The sequence below is a fragment of the Ailuropoda melanoleuca genome, chromosome 7 (genome assembly GCF_002007445.2).
Source record: "Ailuropoda melanoleuca isolate Jingjing chromosome 7, ASM200744v2, whole genome shotgun sequence".
Classification (NCBI taxonomy): Eukaryota; Metazoa; Chordata; class Mammalia; order Carnivora; family Ursidae; genus Ailuropoda; species Ailuropoda melanoleuca.
The window spans coordinates 87,964,539-87,980,815 of NC_048224.1; the positions used below are offsets into that span (position 1 = coordinate 87,964,539).

Consider the following 16,277-nt stretch of genomic DNA (forward strand, 5'->3'; position numbering starts at 1 on the left):
TGACTCCTATCTGGAGACATTCTTTATGTGCTTACTGGGCATTTGTTTATCTTCTTTCATAAAATGTCCGTTAAATTATTTTCCCATCTCTATATTGTGTTGTTTGTATTTTTATTTTTGAGGTTTACTATATATGTAAATATATATATGTGTGTATAAATTATATATATATATATATAAATCAGATACATACTTTGTAACGATTAACAATTTCACTCTATGGCTTGCCTATTCATTCTCTTTCATGATCTCTTTTGATGAGCAGAAGTTTTAATTTTGGGGGATGTAATTTATTGATATTTTTCTTTCATGGATATTGTTTCTTGTATCCTAAAATAACTTTATCCCCAAGGCAAAAAAAAAAAAAAATTCTATGGTTTCCTTAGAGAACTTTGTAGTTTTAGCTATGTTTAGATTCATGATCCATATTGAATTAACTTTTGTGTATTATGTGAGGTCAGCTTTGGGTTTATTATTTCCTATATTATAAGATATTAAATTCTTCTAGCCCCGTTTGTTGAAAAGACTTTCTTTTCCCTAATGGAATGAATGTCTTGGTGCTATTCTCAGAAATTAAGTGACCATATAAGTGTGCGTCTATTTCTGAGCTTTCTATTCTGTTCCATTGATTTTGTTGCTCTTTATGCTAGTACCATGCTGTATTGTTTATCATAGCTCTATAGTAAGTCTTAAAAGCAGGTGGTGTGAGCCTTCCATCGTCATTCTTCTTTTACAATATTGGTTTAGATATCCTAGTTGTTCTGAAATTTTATATACATTTTAGAATTAGTTTGCCAGTTTCTAAAGGTAATCAGCTTAGTGGGATTGTGATTGGGAATATGTTGAATCTAAGCCTCAATTTGGGAAGAATAGAATATCATCAACAATGAGCTTTCCAATCCATAAGCCTACATTCTAGAGGTCTTCTTTAATACTTCTCAGCAATATTTGGTAGTTTTTAGTGTAAAATTCTTATGTGCTTCTTGTTTCATATTACTAAGAATATTATGTATTTTTAATACTTTAGGTGAAATTATAATTTTTTATCTCCTAATTGCTTACTGCTAATATATAAAACTATAATTATAGTATTATCCTGATACCAAAATCAAACAGATATAAGAAAGCTACAGAAAAATATTCTTTATGAATAAAACAACATGTAAAGAGGATTAGCACCATCGCCAAGTGGGATTTATCTCAGGAATGCAAGGCTAGTACAACATTCAAAAGTTAATCGATGTGAGATACCATATTAATAGATCAAAGGGCAAAAATGATGTGATCATCTCAGTAGACCCAGAAAGAGCATTTGACCAAATACCTGTCATGATAAAACTATTCAACAGACTAAAAATATAAAGAAACTTTCTCAACCTGATAAAGGAGATCTATAAAAAATCCACAACTAATGTCATGCTTATTAGTGAAAGACTGAAAAAGTTTCCTACCAAAGATGAGGAACAAGACAAGGATATCTGCTCTTGCCACTTCTATTCAATAATATACCAGTGGTTTTAGCCAAGGCAGTTAGGCAAGAAGAAAAGAAATAAAGGGCATCTAGATTGGAAAGAGACAAATAAAATGAACTCTGTATACAAATGGTACAGTCTTATATAGACAAAAACCTAAAGAGTTCACACACACACACACACACAAAATTATTGGAGCTAATAAGTGAGTTCAGAAGGGCTGCAGGATAAATCAGTATACGAAAACCAGTAATATTTCTATATACCAGTAATGAGCAATCTAAGAATGAAATTAAGAAAACAGTTCCATTTAAAATAGCATCAAAAATAACAAAAGGCTTAGAAATAAATATAACAAAAGAGGCATAATACTTGGATAGTGAACACTAAAACATTGTCGAAAAAAAAGATGACTTAAATAAATAGAGAGATACCACATGTTCATTGAAGACTTATGTTGTTAAGATGGCAATATATGAATGTATGACTATAACACAAAATATAATCTATATTATATAGATAACTGATATTTTATAGATAATAATATAATCATATTCTCCCCAACTTTATCTACAGATTCAAAGCAGTCCTTAGTCTCAGCTGGCTTTTTAAAAGAAATTTATAAGATGATTCTAAACTTTTCATGAAATACAAGAGATTCAGAATAGCCAAAACAATCTTGCAAAAGAATAGTGCTGGAGAACTCACTCCAGATTTTAAAGCTTACTACAAAACTACAGTAATCAAGACTATATGGTACGAGCAGATGGATAGACAGATGGGTCAATGGCATAGAATTGAGAGTTCAGAAATAAACCCATACATCTATGGTCCATTGATTTATAGGAATGATGCCAAGACAATTCAATGGGGGAATAATAGTCTTTTCAATGCATAGTGGTGGGACAACTATGTTTCCACATTCAAAACAATGAATTTGGACAGTTGCTCACCTCATACACAAAAATTAACTCAAAATGAATCAAAGATTTAGTGTAAAAGCTAAAACCATAAAACTTTTATGAGGAAACATAAGTATAAATCTCCAGGGCCTTGGATTAAGCAGTAGTTTCTCAGATACAACATCAGAATGATGAACAACAAAAGAAAAAGATAAATTGGTCTTCATCAAAATTAAAAACTTTTGTGCTTCAAAGGACACTATCAAGAAAGTGACAAAGAAAACCTGCAAGATGGGAGAAAATACTTGCAAATTCTATAGATGGTAAACATCTAGTACCTAGAATATATAAAGAATTACAACTCAGCAATAAAAAGATAAATAATTCAACTTAAAAGTGGGGACAATTGTTGAATAGACGTTTCTTCAAAGACGCACAAATGGCAAATAAGCACATGAAAAGATGCTCCACATCGTTAGTAATTAGGAAAACACAAATGAAAACCACAATAAAATACTACTTCATACCCACTTGGATTGCTATAATAAAAAAGACCGATGATAGTTAAGTATTGGTGAGGAGGTAGAGATTTAGAACCATTATTCATTTCAGCGGGAATGTAAAATGCTGCGACCACTTTGGAACAGAGTTTGGCATTTCCTCAAAAAGTTATTCATAGAATCACCATTTGACCTTGCAATTCTACTCTCAGGTGTAGACCCAAGAGAATTGAAAATATATGTTCACACGGGGACGCCTGGGTGGCTCAGTCGGTTAAGCGTCTGACTTCAGCTCAGGTCATGATCCCACGGTCCTGGGATGGAATTCCGAATTGGGCTCCCTGTTCAGCGGGGAACCTGCCTCTCCCTCTGCCCGCTGCTCCCCCGCCTGTGCTCTCTCTCTCTCCCCCACGTTCTCTCTCTGGCAAATAAATAAATAAAATATATATATATATATATATATATTTTTTTTTTTTTTTTGCACACAAAAACTCACACACAGATGTTCATAGCAGTATTATTCCTAATAGCTGAAATACATAAAACCCAAACAGCTAATGAATGGATAAACAGAAGGTGGCATATACACACAATGGATATTTTTCAGCCAAAAAACGGGAATGAGATGCAGATAAATGCTACAATGTGGGTGAACCTTGTAAACAGAATGCCAAGGGGAAGAGGTCAGACACTAAAAACCGCATATTGGAATGTTCAGACTAGGCAACTGCATGGAGACAGGAAGTAGACTAGTGGTTACCAGGGACTTAGGGGAATGGGGAGAGAGTGCTAATGGTACGGGTTTCCTTTTTGGGTGATGAAAATATTCCGAAATTAGATAAGGATAATAGGTGCACAATCTTGTAAATATACCAAGCCATTGAACTGCACTCTTTAAAAGGGTGAACTATATCTCTGTATAAAAATAAAACTGTGCCCTGTAATTTTATAAAGTTACTAGCTATAATTATTGTTTGGTAGATTTCATAGGATTTTTTAATACAAACTATGCACAGAGACAGTTTTGTTTCTTTCCAATGTTTATCCTCTATTTCTTTTTCTTACGTCGTTGTAGTGGTTCGAACCTCCTTGAACAGAAGTGGTGAGATTGGGCATCCTTGCCTTGCTCCTGATTTCCTGAGGACTCTTTTATTGTATTAAAAATTGAGTAAGATTTTAGCTGTAGGATTTTCAGAGATGCTTTTTATCATTGGAAAAGTTCTTTTCCATTCCTAGTTGGTTAGTGTTTTATCATAAATGGATGTCTAATTTTTTCAGAAGTTTTTTCTTTATCCATTAAGTGCCTCATACAGTTTTTCTCTTTTATTCTTGAATCTTTCGCTTTATCTTGTACCTGATATCAATGAAATAGACACTGGGATAGACAACGAAATAGAGGATCCCCACAGAAGATTTTCAGGGCTCGGGCTGTGTACAATCCACATTCCTTTGGCTAGAACTAGTTACGTTTACACCTAAATGCAAGGGTTAGTGGGAATTATAGTCTTCCTGTGTGCCTAGAAGAAACATGAAATGATTTGGTGAAAACAGAACAATTACAGTGATGATGATAAAAAAAAAATAATGCTGTTATAGTTCCGTAGCACTATATACTATCTAATTCAAAAGTCCTTTTCATTTTCTATGCTTTGTATTAGAATTCAGCGTGTTATCTGTCCATATTCATGTTGGATAGGCTGTTGCCCCCGATCTTCTATTCTTTATTCTTCATACATTTCTGGCCTTTTCATCCAGTCCCAAAGTTTTCCATCTTCCTTTTTGGGCTTAAGACCCTGAAATTCACTTGTACAGCTTAGACAACTCTCTTGAAATCCGAGCCTCATTCCAGGAGGCCTTTGAAGCATGTCCACATGGATATTACATTTAAAAGGCCCCGGACTTACTTATTTCCTTTCCAAACCCTTTCTTCCCAGTGTCTTTTCTAACTCAGACAAAAGCACACTGTGCACCCCATTATTTAATCCACATTCATCGCTGACTTGTCTCTCTCACTTCCCACATCTAATCACTTTCTATGCATTAATCTTCTAAGATCTCTCTCCAATTGCTTCCCTCTTCTGTATTCCCAGAGCTATGGCAGATCCTTACCCTCCCGTGTGGAGAATCACAGCATCCTTGCCTCACGGCTCAGCCCCAATGGCTCAGCCCCCTTTGAGCCATCTTTCACTCATCTCAGGATAGCATTTCTAAAAATGCAAGTATAATTATGGTACTTTTATTCATTTAACAATCTAATGCCCTCCTCTTACAGTGTTTATTTTCAGGCTTTTTTCTCTTATTTCAAAGTAGTGGGAATCTGTTTTCAAAAGAAGGTTCAAATCCTGGAGTTGAACAAAAAAGTAAATGGATGGCTGGAGCCAGGTTTCTCCCTGCCAGGGCGTTTGCAATAAGCAAGGAGGGAAGGCTGGAACGAACCCCTTAGTGCTGGATTAGAGTTGGACATGTCAAGTATGAACTAACATGTAGCCTAATATATACAGACGGACAAGTATTGGAACGATTGTGCCTATGTGCGTATACCTAGGCTTGAATGTCTGCACCTGTTCCCTAGCTCTTCCTGCTGACAGGGGCCGGGGGCAGTGCTGCCCCAGTAGCAGCTAGCGTACCAGTGCCCAAATACTGGTTTCTAAACATCATGCTCCAACGAAAGGAACTAGGACTATTTGGAGAAGTGGCTGGTTCTAGGGCTGAGGCAGTAAAAATAAAATAGAAACCTGGAGCATTTGGTATTCCCTAAAGCAATAAAGCACTCAAAAAACAGAAGAGTGGGGGTATGTCAAAGGGATATAAGAGCTGACCTAAAAAAGTTCCCAATGACCAAGGCTTGAGTAATTTGAGTGACAAAATAGATAACGTGGTTTTGGATTACAGTTGGAAGTATAAAATGAATATATATGAGTTCATCCTAATATAAATAAATGATTGAACAAATTAATAACTGGAATGGAAGGGACAAATCTTCCTTATAAAATAATTCCACATGGCTTAGGCAGATATGGCTCCCTCCAGGAAGTAAAGTTTTACTCTCATCCTTCAATGGGAGCTGAACTTAGTGACTGACTCCCAGTAAGAGAATTTGTGAAGAAGAGAACAGTAACTTTCCAGAGGAGAAACCTGGTAAATGCTAGTAATCAAGGTTAGCATCATAATGGTAAGACTTGTTGATATCAGAGGCCTTCTGCCATGACATGATGAAAAATGTACCTTATCTCTGCGGAATTCCTCCCCAAACCCATAACCCTCGTCTGGTCGTGTGGAAAACAGCAGACAAGCCCAAAGTGAAGGACTTTCTCTAAAATACCTGGCTAATATTTCTCAAGACCGTCAAGGTCATGAGTAACGAGGAAAAACTGAGGAACTGTTACACATCAAAAGGGATAAGGAGGCATGATGACTAAATGCAATGTAGTGCCTTGGACTGGATGCTGGAGCAGAGAAAGTACCTTTGTGGAAAAACTGGGGGAGCAGGAACGAAGGCTGGAGTTGAGCTCATAGTGTACCGGTGTTGGTTTCGTCGTTATGACGACTGTGCTGCAGGAATATAAAAGGTCAATATTAGGCGAAACTCAGTGAGGCATTTACCGGAACTCTCTGTACTATCTTGGCAACTTTTCTGTAAATCTAAAACTAGTTCAAATTTTAAAAGTTATTTCAAAAATTAAGAAGGCCCAAGGTAAAACATAGAGTAGCAAAGCTGCTATGCTCCAAGTAGAGTTGCAGGACCCGGAGTCCTGACTCTCCGGCCACTCCCTTCCCTGCAGGCCCTCCTCGTCCACCTCCCTCCCTCCCTAGGGCTCTGGACTTGTCTGGCCCGTGTTTTACAAACAACCACCTATAGAATGAAACCCAAACTCCCTGACGTGCCTTCCAGTGCCCTTCATATTCTCACCCTTGCCTCCCTCTCCTCTTCATCATCTGTGGATCTCCTGCCTCCTGTATTTATTTCCGTCATATATTCTGAAGGCAATTTCTTTCCTTCAAGCAGACCATGACCTTTGTGTTGATTTTGCCCGTGCTGGTCTTTCAGCTTAGAAGATTTTTCTCAAGTTTGTTCAGCCCCCAAACTCTCCATTTTATACCTTCTATATCATCCGAGAATTCCGCTCCACAGTCTCCTCCTCTCCAAAGCCTCTAAGGGGAGGGTGGGGCTTTGGCAGTATTTCCACAAGAAGGTACCATCCCTCTTCGCTGTCTGTATGCACGCGGCCTTCCTCCAGGGGCTGACGAGCCCCCGAAGGAGATGTCGTTCATCCCTTGGTGCCAAATATCTAGAAGTGCCTAGGACAAAGTAGGGATTCAGTACATGTCAAATAAATGGATAAATGGATGGATGCATGAATGGACAGTAGCAAGGTTAATAACACTAAGTTACTTCCTTTTCTTGTGGCATTTATATTTATTTGAATCTAGCTGTTGTCAAGCTACAAACTCAACATTTTAGTAGGCAAGTCGATTGCAGTTTTCTAGCATAGAAAGGAAAGCATCGGGTCTTGAGGGGTAAGTACTACCCTAAATTCCTCCAGTATGTTTAGGAGACATATTGAAGGGGTTTGGATTTTACTCCTTTAAATAACAACAGTTCTACATGGTGTGTACTTTACAGTAAATTAAATGGGTGCTCTAATGTTGCTTGTTCAGTCTGCTGGCGTGTGGAGGAGTCATCAGTAAAGCTGGCCGCGTGCATTCATTTTCATTAGCCCTTTTAAAGTCATGCTTTTTGATGCAGGTGGGCCAACTATTCTCAGCCACTTTAATTTGCCAATTATTGTACCCACGGATAAGAACAGATAGTGATTAGTTTCACATTTTGCTCAGTGGGCAGCTTAATGTTCTTGTCACCTTCATTGAGTTTTAAATGTGCGAAGTGCAGAGTGTCAAATGCTCTTTTCCGACTTCAGGGTGGGAGGGTGGTCATACCTAATTATTTGCATTGCTTCTGGACACAGAAATTAAAGGGTCTGATTGATTAATAAAAGAACAAGATAATATGGCAGAAGTCGATCAAGGAAGGGTGTGCACGTGTATGTGCATATATAAAGGCTTAGGTGTAACTTTTTATTTTCTTTTGCAAAAGCACCGTATGCTAGCTTATAGAATCTGAGCGCTAGTTGATGCCTTAGAGGACTACCATTTAAGGAAAGGAAGAGAGAATGGTAGGATCTTATTTACAAAGTAGCATTGAACCTTAATAATTTCCTTCTTTGAATATTCTCAGGCAACATAGGTGACCCAAAACACACAATGAGATGCATCATTTTTTAATGTAACGAGTACTCACTGCCTTGTACTTTGGACGGTTTTACTCCATTTGTGCCTCACTAATGCCTTCTTTCAAAAATTGCCATAAAAAGGTAGAAAGGTTCCCTTTGGAAAAAATCCAAAACCACCCTGGCAATTTTGTTTGCTGGTCTTTTGCTTAATTGTCTGGGAGTAAAGTTGACTCATTTATGGGAACTAAATCTAGTGCCACTATTAGCAGGAAAGATTATTTAACAGTAAAAGAAGCCACGGGAAAATGTCAGGCACGTCGCATCCCAGACATAAACTTTATTCGCTACCCTCTTGAAGAATTTGTTTGCATATAACGTTGTTCACACCACTGATAACAGAAAATGTATTTAATAACTACTCAGAATTAATATGCTGTAGTATGCATGGCTGCCTAATTTAATTTATCTCTGATTAAGCCTATTATGTTTGAGATCACTTTACAGAAGAGATTTTTTTGCCAGCTGTAAGCTTATTTGAATTGTAATATAAGTTAATAATGTGTGAAATAACCAGTGGTGCCTACTTCTAAATGTTAATTTTGCCAACTGACTTCCTGAGATGATGCATACCCAGATCATTCATTGACATTTACTTAATATGTTGCATGAAGACCAGATATTGGAATAAATAGGAGAATTGACTCTTTTAGGAGGCAAAGACAAATGAAACAGTAGTGCTTAAATCCAAAATCCAGAGTAAAGGCCATTGCATTATAGAAGTAATTGAAAATCAATGATTGATAAGCACATAACATGACAACGAACGCGTAACTTTTGCATGAGTTCCACTGTAACTGTATCGCTTCAATGTTAAATAATCATTTGATTGGATAGGGTGGGAACCTCAAGAGACTGGCAGCGACTGCTAGGACATTTGCCTTGATGTCTGGGCAATTAGGTCTCTTCAGTGGGCCCAGCAGGAGAGAGGGAAGGGACTTCTGCTGATCCTATTCCATGGCTTGTTCGCCAAGCTTGTCTTTATGCCTGTCCCGAACCAGCTATTTGATCCGCCAGCCCAGTTCTCATTTTCAGTGTCATCACCAAAGAAGTGATTGGGTGATTATGACCCCTTGCTCAGCAGTTGGCCTCACACTGAGCTACATGCCTTCCTGCATATGGTTTGCATTGTGCAGAATGTGTATATATATTTGCAATACTTTTATTTTTATTATTTTTATATTTGCTTCTGACCTACCCCAAAAGTGTCTTTCTCCCTACTGGGGATGCCTTTCCTGGTTCTAACTGGAATTCCACCTGGTCCTCAAGACCTTGTTTAAACCCTACCTACTGCCCTGCGCAGATTTCCCAACCATCTCTGGCTATAGCCTTTTCCTCTTTGATCTCCTCTTGAGGTCAGAGGCGCCATCATTTAGTCACCTTTCATGTGTCACACGGTGAGCCCCCTGAAGGCAGAGAACTAGAGTTTTAAACCTTTGTGGCCGCACAGTGCCCCAAACAGCTTCTCGTGCACATATACACACAAAGTCAATAGACAGTGGTGATTGATGGTCAGCATGAAAACATGACAAGACAGAAACTTATATATCGTAATCCTTAGGTGAATAAATGTAAAGTCAGTTTGTGGGTTCTCATTTGTTTGAAATGTGAAATGGAAATTTGCATGTAATATTTAAAAACTCAGAGCCCGTAAAGTAGATTCCTCCTTGCTTTGAGTGGCTCTTATTAGACCTATAGCTTGAATCTCAGAATGTATGCAAAGTAGTGTTTTTTAGCCCACAGTAACCTTAGAATCAGCTGGGGAATTTCAAATATATATTCTGATGATTGGGACTCACCTGCAGACCAAATCAGGAAATAATATCATTTTACAAAGCTTAGCCAGATGATTCTAGAAAGACGCCAAAATTGAGAACCACTGGTGTAAAGGAGACTTAAAGGTCATTAAATTCATTTATCCATCTGGTATCTGATTGCTTTCTACAGCTGTTTGGCAATGAAAGAAGAGAACTTCTAATAGGGGTATTAAAATTGCAACTTTCTGATGCAGGCATCCAGTCCTTGGTCAGGCTACATACCAAGGTGACCGACCATCATGGTTTGCCAGACTGTCCCAGCTTTAGCCCGGAAAGCCCTACACGGTGGGAAAACCATCAGTCACAGGCAAACCAGTATGACTGGCCAGCTTACTACCAACACACTCATTCTTTGGATTCTACAGTGTTGTTTGTGTTTTGTTTTTTTTTTTTCTTTATAAATTTCTTTTTGAGAAGGAGGAAAGGTATGCTTTTGAGGCAGAGTATTTAATGAAAAGATAGAAGTAATTAGAACACTTTAAAACCTTAGCAGCCTTGAGGGGAAAGAGACATATCAAGAGAAAAAAGGGAAAACATAGCAACAGGTTATGTTGGAATTCCTGCAGTTAAGATGAAGGAGGGGGGTTTGTTTCATGTAATTAACTAAAGAACATCAAAAATATTCATTCACTTTTATCTCTGCTATGTAGATAAATTAAGAATGATTTTGTAATGTAAGAAGGCATTAAATGAAAATCCCAAATTTGTAAATATAATCAACTTAGCTATAAGCTCCTTGAGGATAGTTATTTTTACAAGTAAGAACACAAAGACTTATTGAAGGCTACATGGAAAGTTACTGACAGAGCATCCGGCTCCTGGACACTTTTTTGGTAGGTTCTTTGGCCTCTTTCCTGCTATATATCCTTTTATTCCCAGCAACACACAGCACAGCCCTTTCCTTTCAGATATAAAAGTAAATGTTGGTAGGTTGATAGAAGAAGGGAAAGTGTTTTAGTAACAAATCATTTTAATGGTTTAACTTGTAATTGTAGCATCAAGAATTATGCCCATGAAATGCCCATTTGAGTTTTATTCTGGTATCACAATGTCGTCCTGCAGCCTAAGGATTAGTTTATCCCACAGTGATTTTCCATCCAGGTCATGTTGATAACTGAGCAGCCAGTCTGATCACTACACTGTTGATTCATTTCATTCACTGATTGCCAAAATTGCCAGATGTGTCCCAGTAACCTGACGGTCTTCAACACCAAATCAAATCCGCCAAACTGGCAGCAGTTCATTCAGTGTGTTGGTGATCAGAGATACTGATGGTACCATGCAGGTGAGATGTTAACCTATACTTAGAAATTTCCATGAAATCATGATAGACTTTCTCCCATAAAAGTCATATGGTGCTGTAGGAGTAATCATCAATAAATAAAACCTCTGACACATTATGTTTTCCTTTTTTTCCTTATCCAGACCATTTAGTTGAGGTTGTAAAACTCAGAGAAACATTATAGAATGGGAAGCTGCAGTCAACTCATCATCCTTCCCAAGTAACATGTTAATAAGTAGTACCCAAAAAAAAAGTGGGGACGATCTGTAAGCAAATAAGTTTGTAATACGCCAGGTAGAACAAAATCAAACTGGTACCTTGAATGGGGGAGATGAGCACATATTCCAGAATTACCTAACCGTAGCACTGTTGTCATTAATATCTGGAGGAACTTCGTCCAACCTCCCCATTTTGTTGTTAAATAAACGGTTTCCCCAAAAGGTGAAGAAACTGATCCAGAGTCAAATATTTTCTTTAATTTTTTTTCCCCAGGCTCCCTGTTCTCCCCTGCTTTCATACTGCCTTCCCTAATTGCCTATAAGAACTTATCCCCATCATTCCTAAGTAACTCACATGTGGCTTCCACTGGACGAGCTTCCCAGTGATGTGATGCCTAAGAACAGAAGTGAAAACTATTCACTTAGAAAAGATGTCCTTCTAGAGAGTTAAAGGTTTCTTCTTACGCTCTGATTTTAGTAGCTCTTATTTATCGGGCACCTAGAATATGCCAGGCTCTTTACATGCATTTTGTGATTTAATTCTCATAAAAACCTGAAAAACAGATAATATTATGTCTGTTTTCCTGTTGGCGAGCTTTCTGAAAATCTCACGTTTAGTAAGTGGAAGCGTTAGGATTTGAAACAAGGTCAGTCTGACTACAAAGTCTTTCATCTTATCAAGTTCAAAGGCATGAGCACAGCTGCATTAGAAGCATTGTTGTTGACAACATATTTACTTTTTTAAAAAGTTGTTGGCCCATAATTGAGTTATGGCATAGTATAGAGAGAATTACATAATTTCAGGTAGACAAATTTGTAAGAAATATATTCGGGAAAAATAAAAATATATTAAAAGGATAACCAGTAAGCTGGCTTAACGAATGAGGTAAGGAATATATACAATATACATTAGTATATACATAAATGCATGCATTCTTAAACAAAAAATAGATACTTTTCAGGGCAGTGAAAGGACAGGGACATGATTGGAAGATAATCTGGGCATGTAATTGTGAGAATTTCTTATCTGGGTTGTTTTTGCTGGATAATGGTTGTTTTTTATATGAATTTGGGGTACATGTTGTTGAATGAATGAATGAATGGAATTTCACAGGAAACATTTAGTGATTTCATTACTTGAATGCCTTCCGAGTGAGTGATTATTATTTAGAGTTATTTTAAAGTCAGATGACTTCCTGCAGTCTCTTCTTTTACTTAATAAACTTATACAGCTTTTCTTAAAATAGTTATTTGGGCCAGTCATCTTACTATTTTTTTAAACCCTTTTCTTGATGTCTACGTATATGTGTGTGTCTGAAATACAAATGAATAGTGAGAGGGTCACCAGATATTTGAGTATAGCCCACAACATAAAATACAGAATAAAATACAGAGATCAAAACAGAGAAGGGGGGTGCTCAATGAAAATATAGATAACTCAGAAGTAGAAGAAAAACTTTTAAAAACCTAAATATCTTTAGAAAGTTGAGAGGACAGTATTACATCTACAAAATAAAAAGGGCATCCTATAAAAGAAAAGGGACAATCCAAAAATAAGAGCTCCTGGAAATTAAACTTACAGTAAAAAATATTATTCAGAGGTGTAGAAGATAGAGTCAAGTATACTTTATAGAAAGTTGATTAATAGGCAAAGATGAACAGTGGGGGAAGAGGGAAAAGAAAATAAGAAATGCAGTGGATCAGTCCATGAGGTTCAGCATTTTACCATAGGAGTTCCAGAAAGGGAAAACAGGGGAAAAAAAAAAAATGATGAGGAGACAAGTATCAAAAAATAATATAAGAAAAAATTTCAAAATGGAACAACAATCCAGACTCGAAGTGTCCAGAACAGTGGATGAGAAAAGATCCTCATCGAGATCCTTTAGTATGAGGTTTCAGAACACCAGGGATTACAAGGAAGATTCCAAAACCTTCCAGAGAAATAAAACAGGCCGTATATAAAAGATCAGGAATGCCAATTACACCAGACTCCTCAAGCACCACACTGAAACCTAGAAGACAGTTCGGCCCTCAGAATGCTGAGGGGGACGACTTTTTACTTAGGATTCAATGACAAGCTTAACTAGCAAGCATTGAGGGTAGGATTAAGACGTTTTCAGATGCTCAAGGAAGGTCTCAACGAATTTACCTCCCGTGTACCTTTTCTCAGGAAGCTGCTAGAGAATGTGCTCTGCAAAAATGAGGATGTAAACCAAGAAAGAGGAAGCCATGGGATCCAGGAAGCGGGGGACCCAACACAGGAGAGAAGCACAGGGATTTCGCAAGATGGTGTTAAAAAGAAGCCCCAGGACAACAGGTGGGCAGCTGGCCTGGGAAATGGCTAGACCAGACGACTCAATGGGAGGCTCCTTGAGGGAAAAATAGATGGCGACAGATTAACTGATGGTGTTGATCACGGAAAAAAAAAAAAAGGTTTTAATTGGGCCTTTGTAGTTCCTTTGAGAAGTGCAAGAGTAGTTAGTAATAGACCAAAAAAAAAGGAAAAAAAAGGCCACCAGGAAAAACTAAATATTGAACAAGGTAGGAAGTGTTTTCTTACACTATGTGGCTCGATAGTAAACAATTATTATATAATCATAACAGTCTAAACACAGAATTTTGGTTTAACCCCAAATTGCTACTTTAATGTACTGGAGAGATGCGGGAGGAAGCTCGTTGGGAGGTGGTGATGGTACAACGTGCTAAAGTTTTCTTTGCCCCCTAGTGAGACAGAAGATGATCTCTAAAAATGGTAACTTGAGAAATACCAGTCTGTACATAGTATTTAAATATCTGGAATCAAATACTGGAATTGGAAGTTAAAAGTAGTTTTCTCTCCCATGGCCGGAGTCAACCTCCTTGTGGGGAGGGGATGGGTTAGTTACTGGTTAGTCTCTCTCCTCTGGACAAGTGCATAAATTTATCAAACTGAGAGTAACTAACTGGGTGGGGCAAGAGTCTTACCTGTAGAGCAACCTCACTCCAGCAAATAACTAACTTTCATAATAAAGCAAACCAAAAACCATGGTCTCTTCCAAGGAGCAGGAAGGGGTGATGGGGGCAGGTGACAGTGGGGACTGTTGTTTTTAGTTATAGGCCTTATAGTACCATAATACTACCATTTGCTTTTTTAAACTATAGGCATATATTAGTTTGAGAAGTATTAAGTGGGTTAAAAATTACTGGAATTAAAAATAGAGCTTGTAGGGGCACCTGGGTGGCTCCAGTGGTTAAGCGTCTGACTTCGGCTCAGGTCATGATCTCAGGGTTCTGGGATGGAGCCCCGCATCAAGCCCTGCATCAGGCTCCCTGTTCAGCAGGGAGTCTGCTTCTCCTTCTCCCTCTGCCTGTCCTGCTGCTTGTGCTCTCTCTGTCTCTCTCTTTCAAATGAATAAATAAAATCTTAAAAAAAAAGAAAGAAAGAAAGAAAGAAAGAAATATAGGTTGTAAAACCAAAGTGTACAACCCTCCCCCACTCCCATACACCAAAAAAAAAAGAGGAAGAAGCTGATGGTGCTTTTTTTTGGATCTCTTTCAGAACGAATTTATTTATCCCACATCTAATAACAAAGTAGGGGCTTTAGGACCCTCTGCTGGTCTCACTCCAGCCAACGTGGCCTGTCACCTGCAAGCGCACCCCACATTCTTCAGAGCCACTGCGCGGCCCCACACAGCATCTGTTCTTCCCTTCACCTGGGCCTCTGCTCACCGTCTGCTCCCACATAGTCCCACATGCACTCACTCCCAGAGTCCCCTCGTTCCACTTCTCACATTTTGTATCTCAGCTCAGATTCCTCTCTGAAGGGTCTTCGAGGGGCCCTGGATCATAGCATTCTCCCCTTTGTTTTAATCCTTGTTATATTGCTTCTGGCACCACTTACCACAATCCTAGTATGTTTTGTTTTTTGTTTTGTTTTGTTTTGTTTTTTACTGGTCTTGTTGCTAAAAGGCTAGAAGGTGACAAGGGCAGGAGCCATACTGCACCAATATTTATTCCTCCTACAGAGCTTGGCAGAGTGCTGACTTAATCCAGGTACTGCCTCAGATGATAATTGAATGAATAAATTAATCTTTCATTAAATGTGGAATCTGTTCAGTCTTATGGCCCAGAGTTAAACATCTGCATCCACATAAATAAATATTACTGGAAGGCAAGGATTTTGTTTGTTTTTGTTTTAGGGAAGCTTATATGCTTTCTCCTAAATGAGAGGATGGCATTCAGAGCCCAGAGGGTTAACTGCTCCCTAAACATGCTTGCTTCTGCTTCCTTTATGGGGGATGTATAAAGCTTGCCACCTGGAGGGTCCAAGTTTTTGTTTGACTCTGCAAGGATTCCAGGTAGCCTGGCATTGAGGAAAATTGCAAACAGGATGTAAACTTGACACGCCCCCCCCGCCCCCCCCCAACATCACCCTGTGCCTGGTGGACAGTAGCATAGGCCAAGATGAGGCAGGAAAGGGGAGAACCTCTCCTGAGGCCAGACCGCTAAAAAAGGCATTCCAGAAATACTCCATGATCACATGAGCACGCAGGGCGAGTGGCGCCCTGGGACTTCCCTCCACAGCTTCTCACACCCAACTGAAGCCCCTTTCTACTTCATCAGGCTTCATGCCACATTCCCCAATCTTTTTATGACCACTAACTGATCATCTTAACAAATTACACAACAGGATTAATCTAGAACGTTCCTCTATGCAAACAGTGGCATACCGTGGAGCCACGGAAGAGAATGAGGTGGATCTGTTCCATCCTGACATGGTGAGAGCTTTAACACATACCGCCGAAGGGGAAAGTCAGC

General features: G+C 38.5%; 1 protein-coding gene across 3 annotated transcripts in view; it reads left to right on the plus strand.

Moving 5' to 3' along the window:
• Nucleotides 1–16,277, plus strand: part of ENOX1 (ecto-NOX disulfide-thiol exchanger 1) — a 560,973-nt gene that overhangs the window by 295,137 nt on the left and 249,559 nt on the right. For 2 of the 3 annotated variants that reach the window (XM_034665221.1, XM_034665222.1), the window contains exon 4: nt 13,650–13,796. The exons of the other annotated variant lie outside the window; for it this stretch is intronic. In XM_034665221.1, coding sequence (XP_034521112.1) covers nt 13,709–13,796 — 88 coding nt within the window. In that variant the 5' untranslated portion in view covers nt 13,650–13,708. The remainder of the gene's footprint in view (nt 1–13,649; nt 13,797–16,277) is intronic. 3 annotated transcript variants of the gene reach the window in all.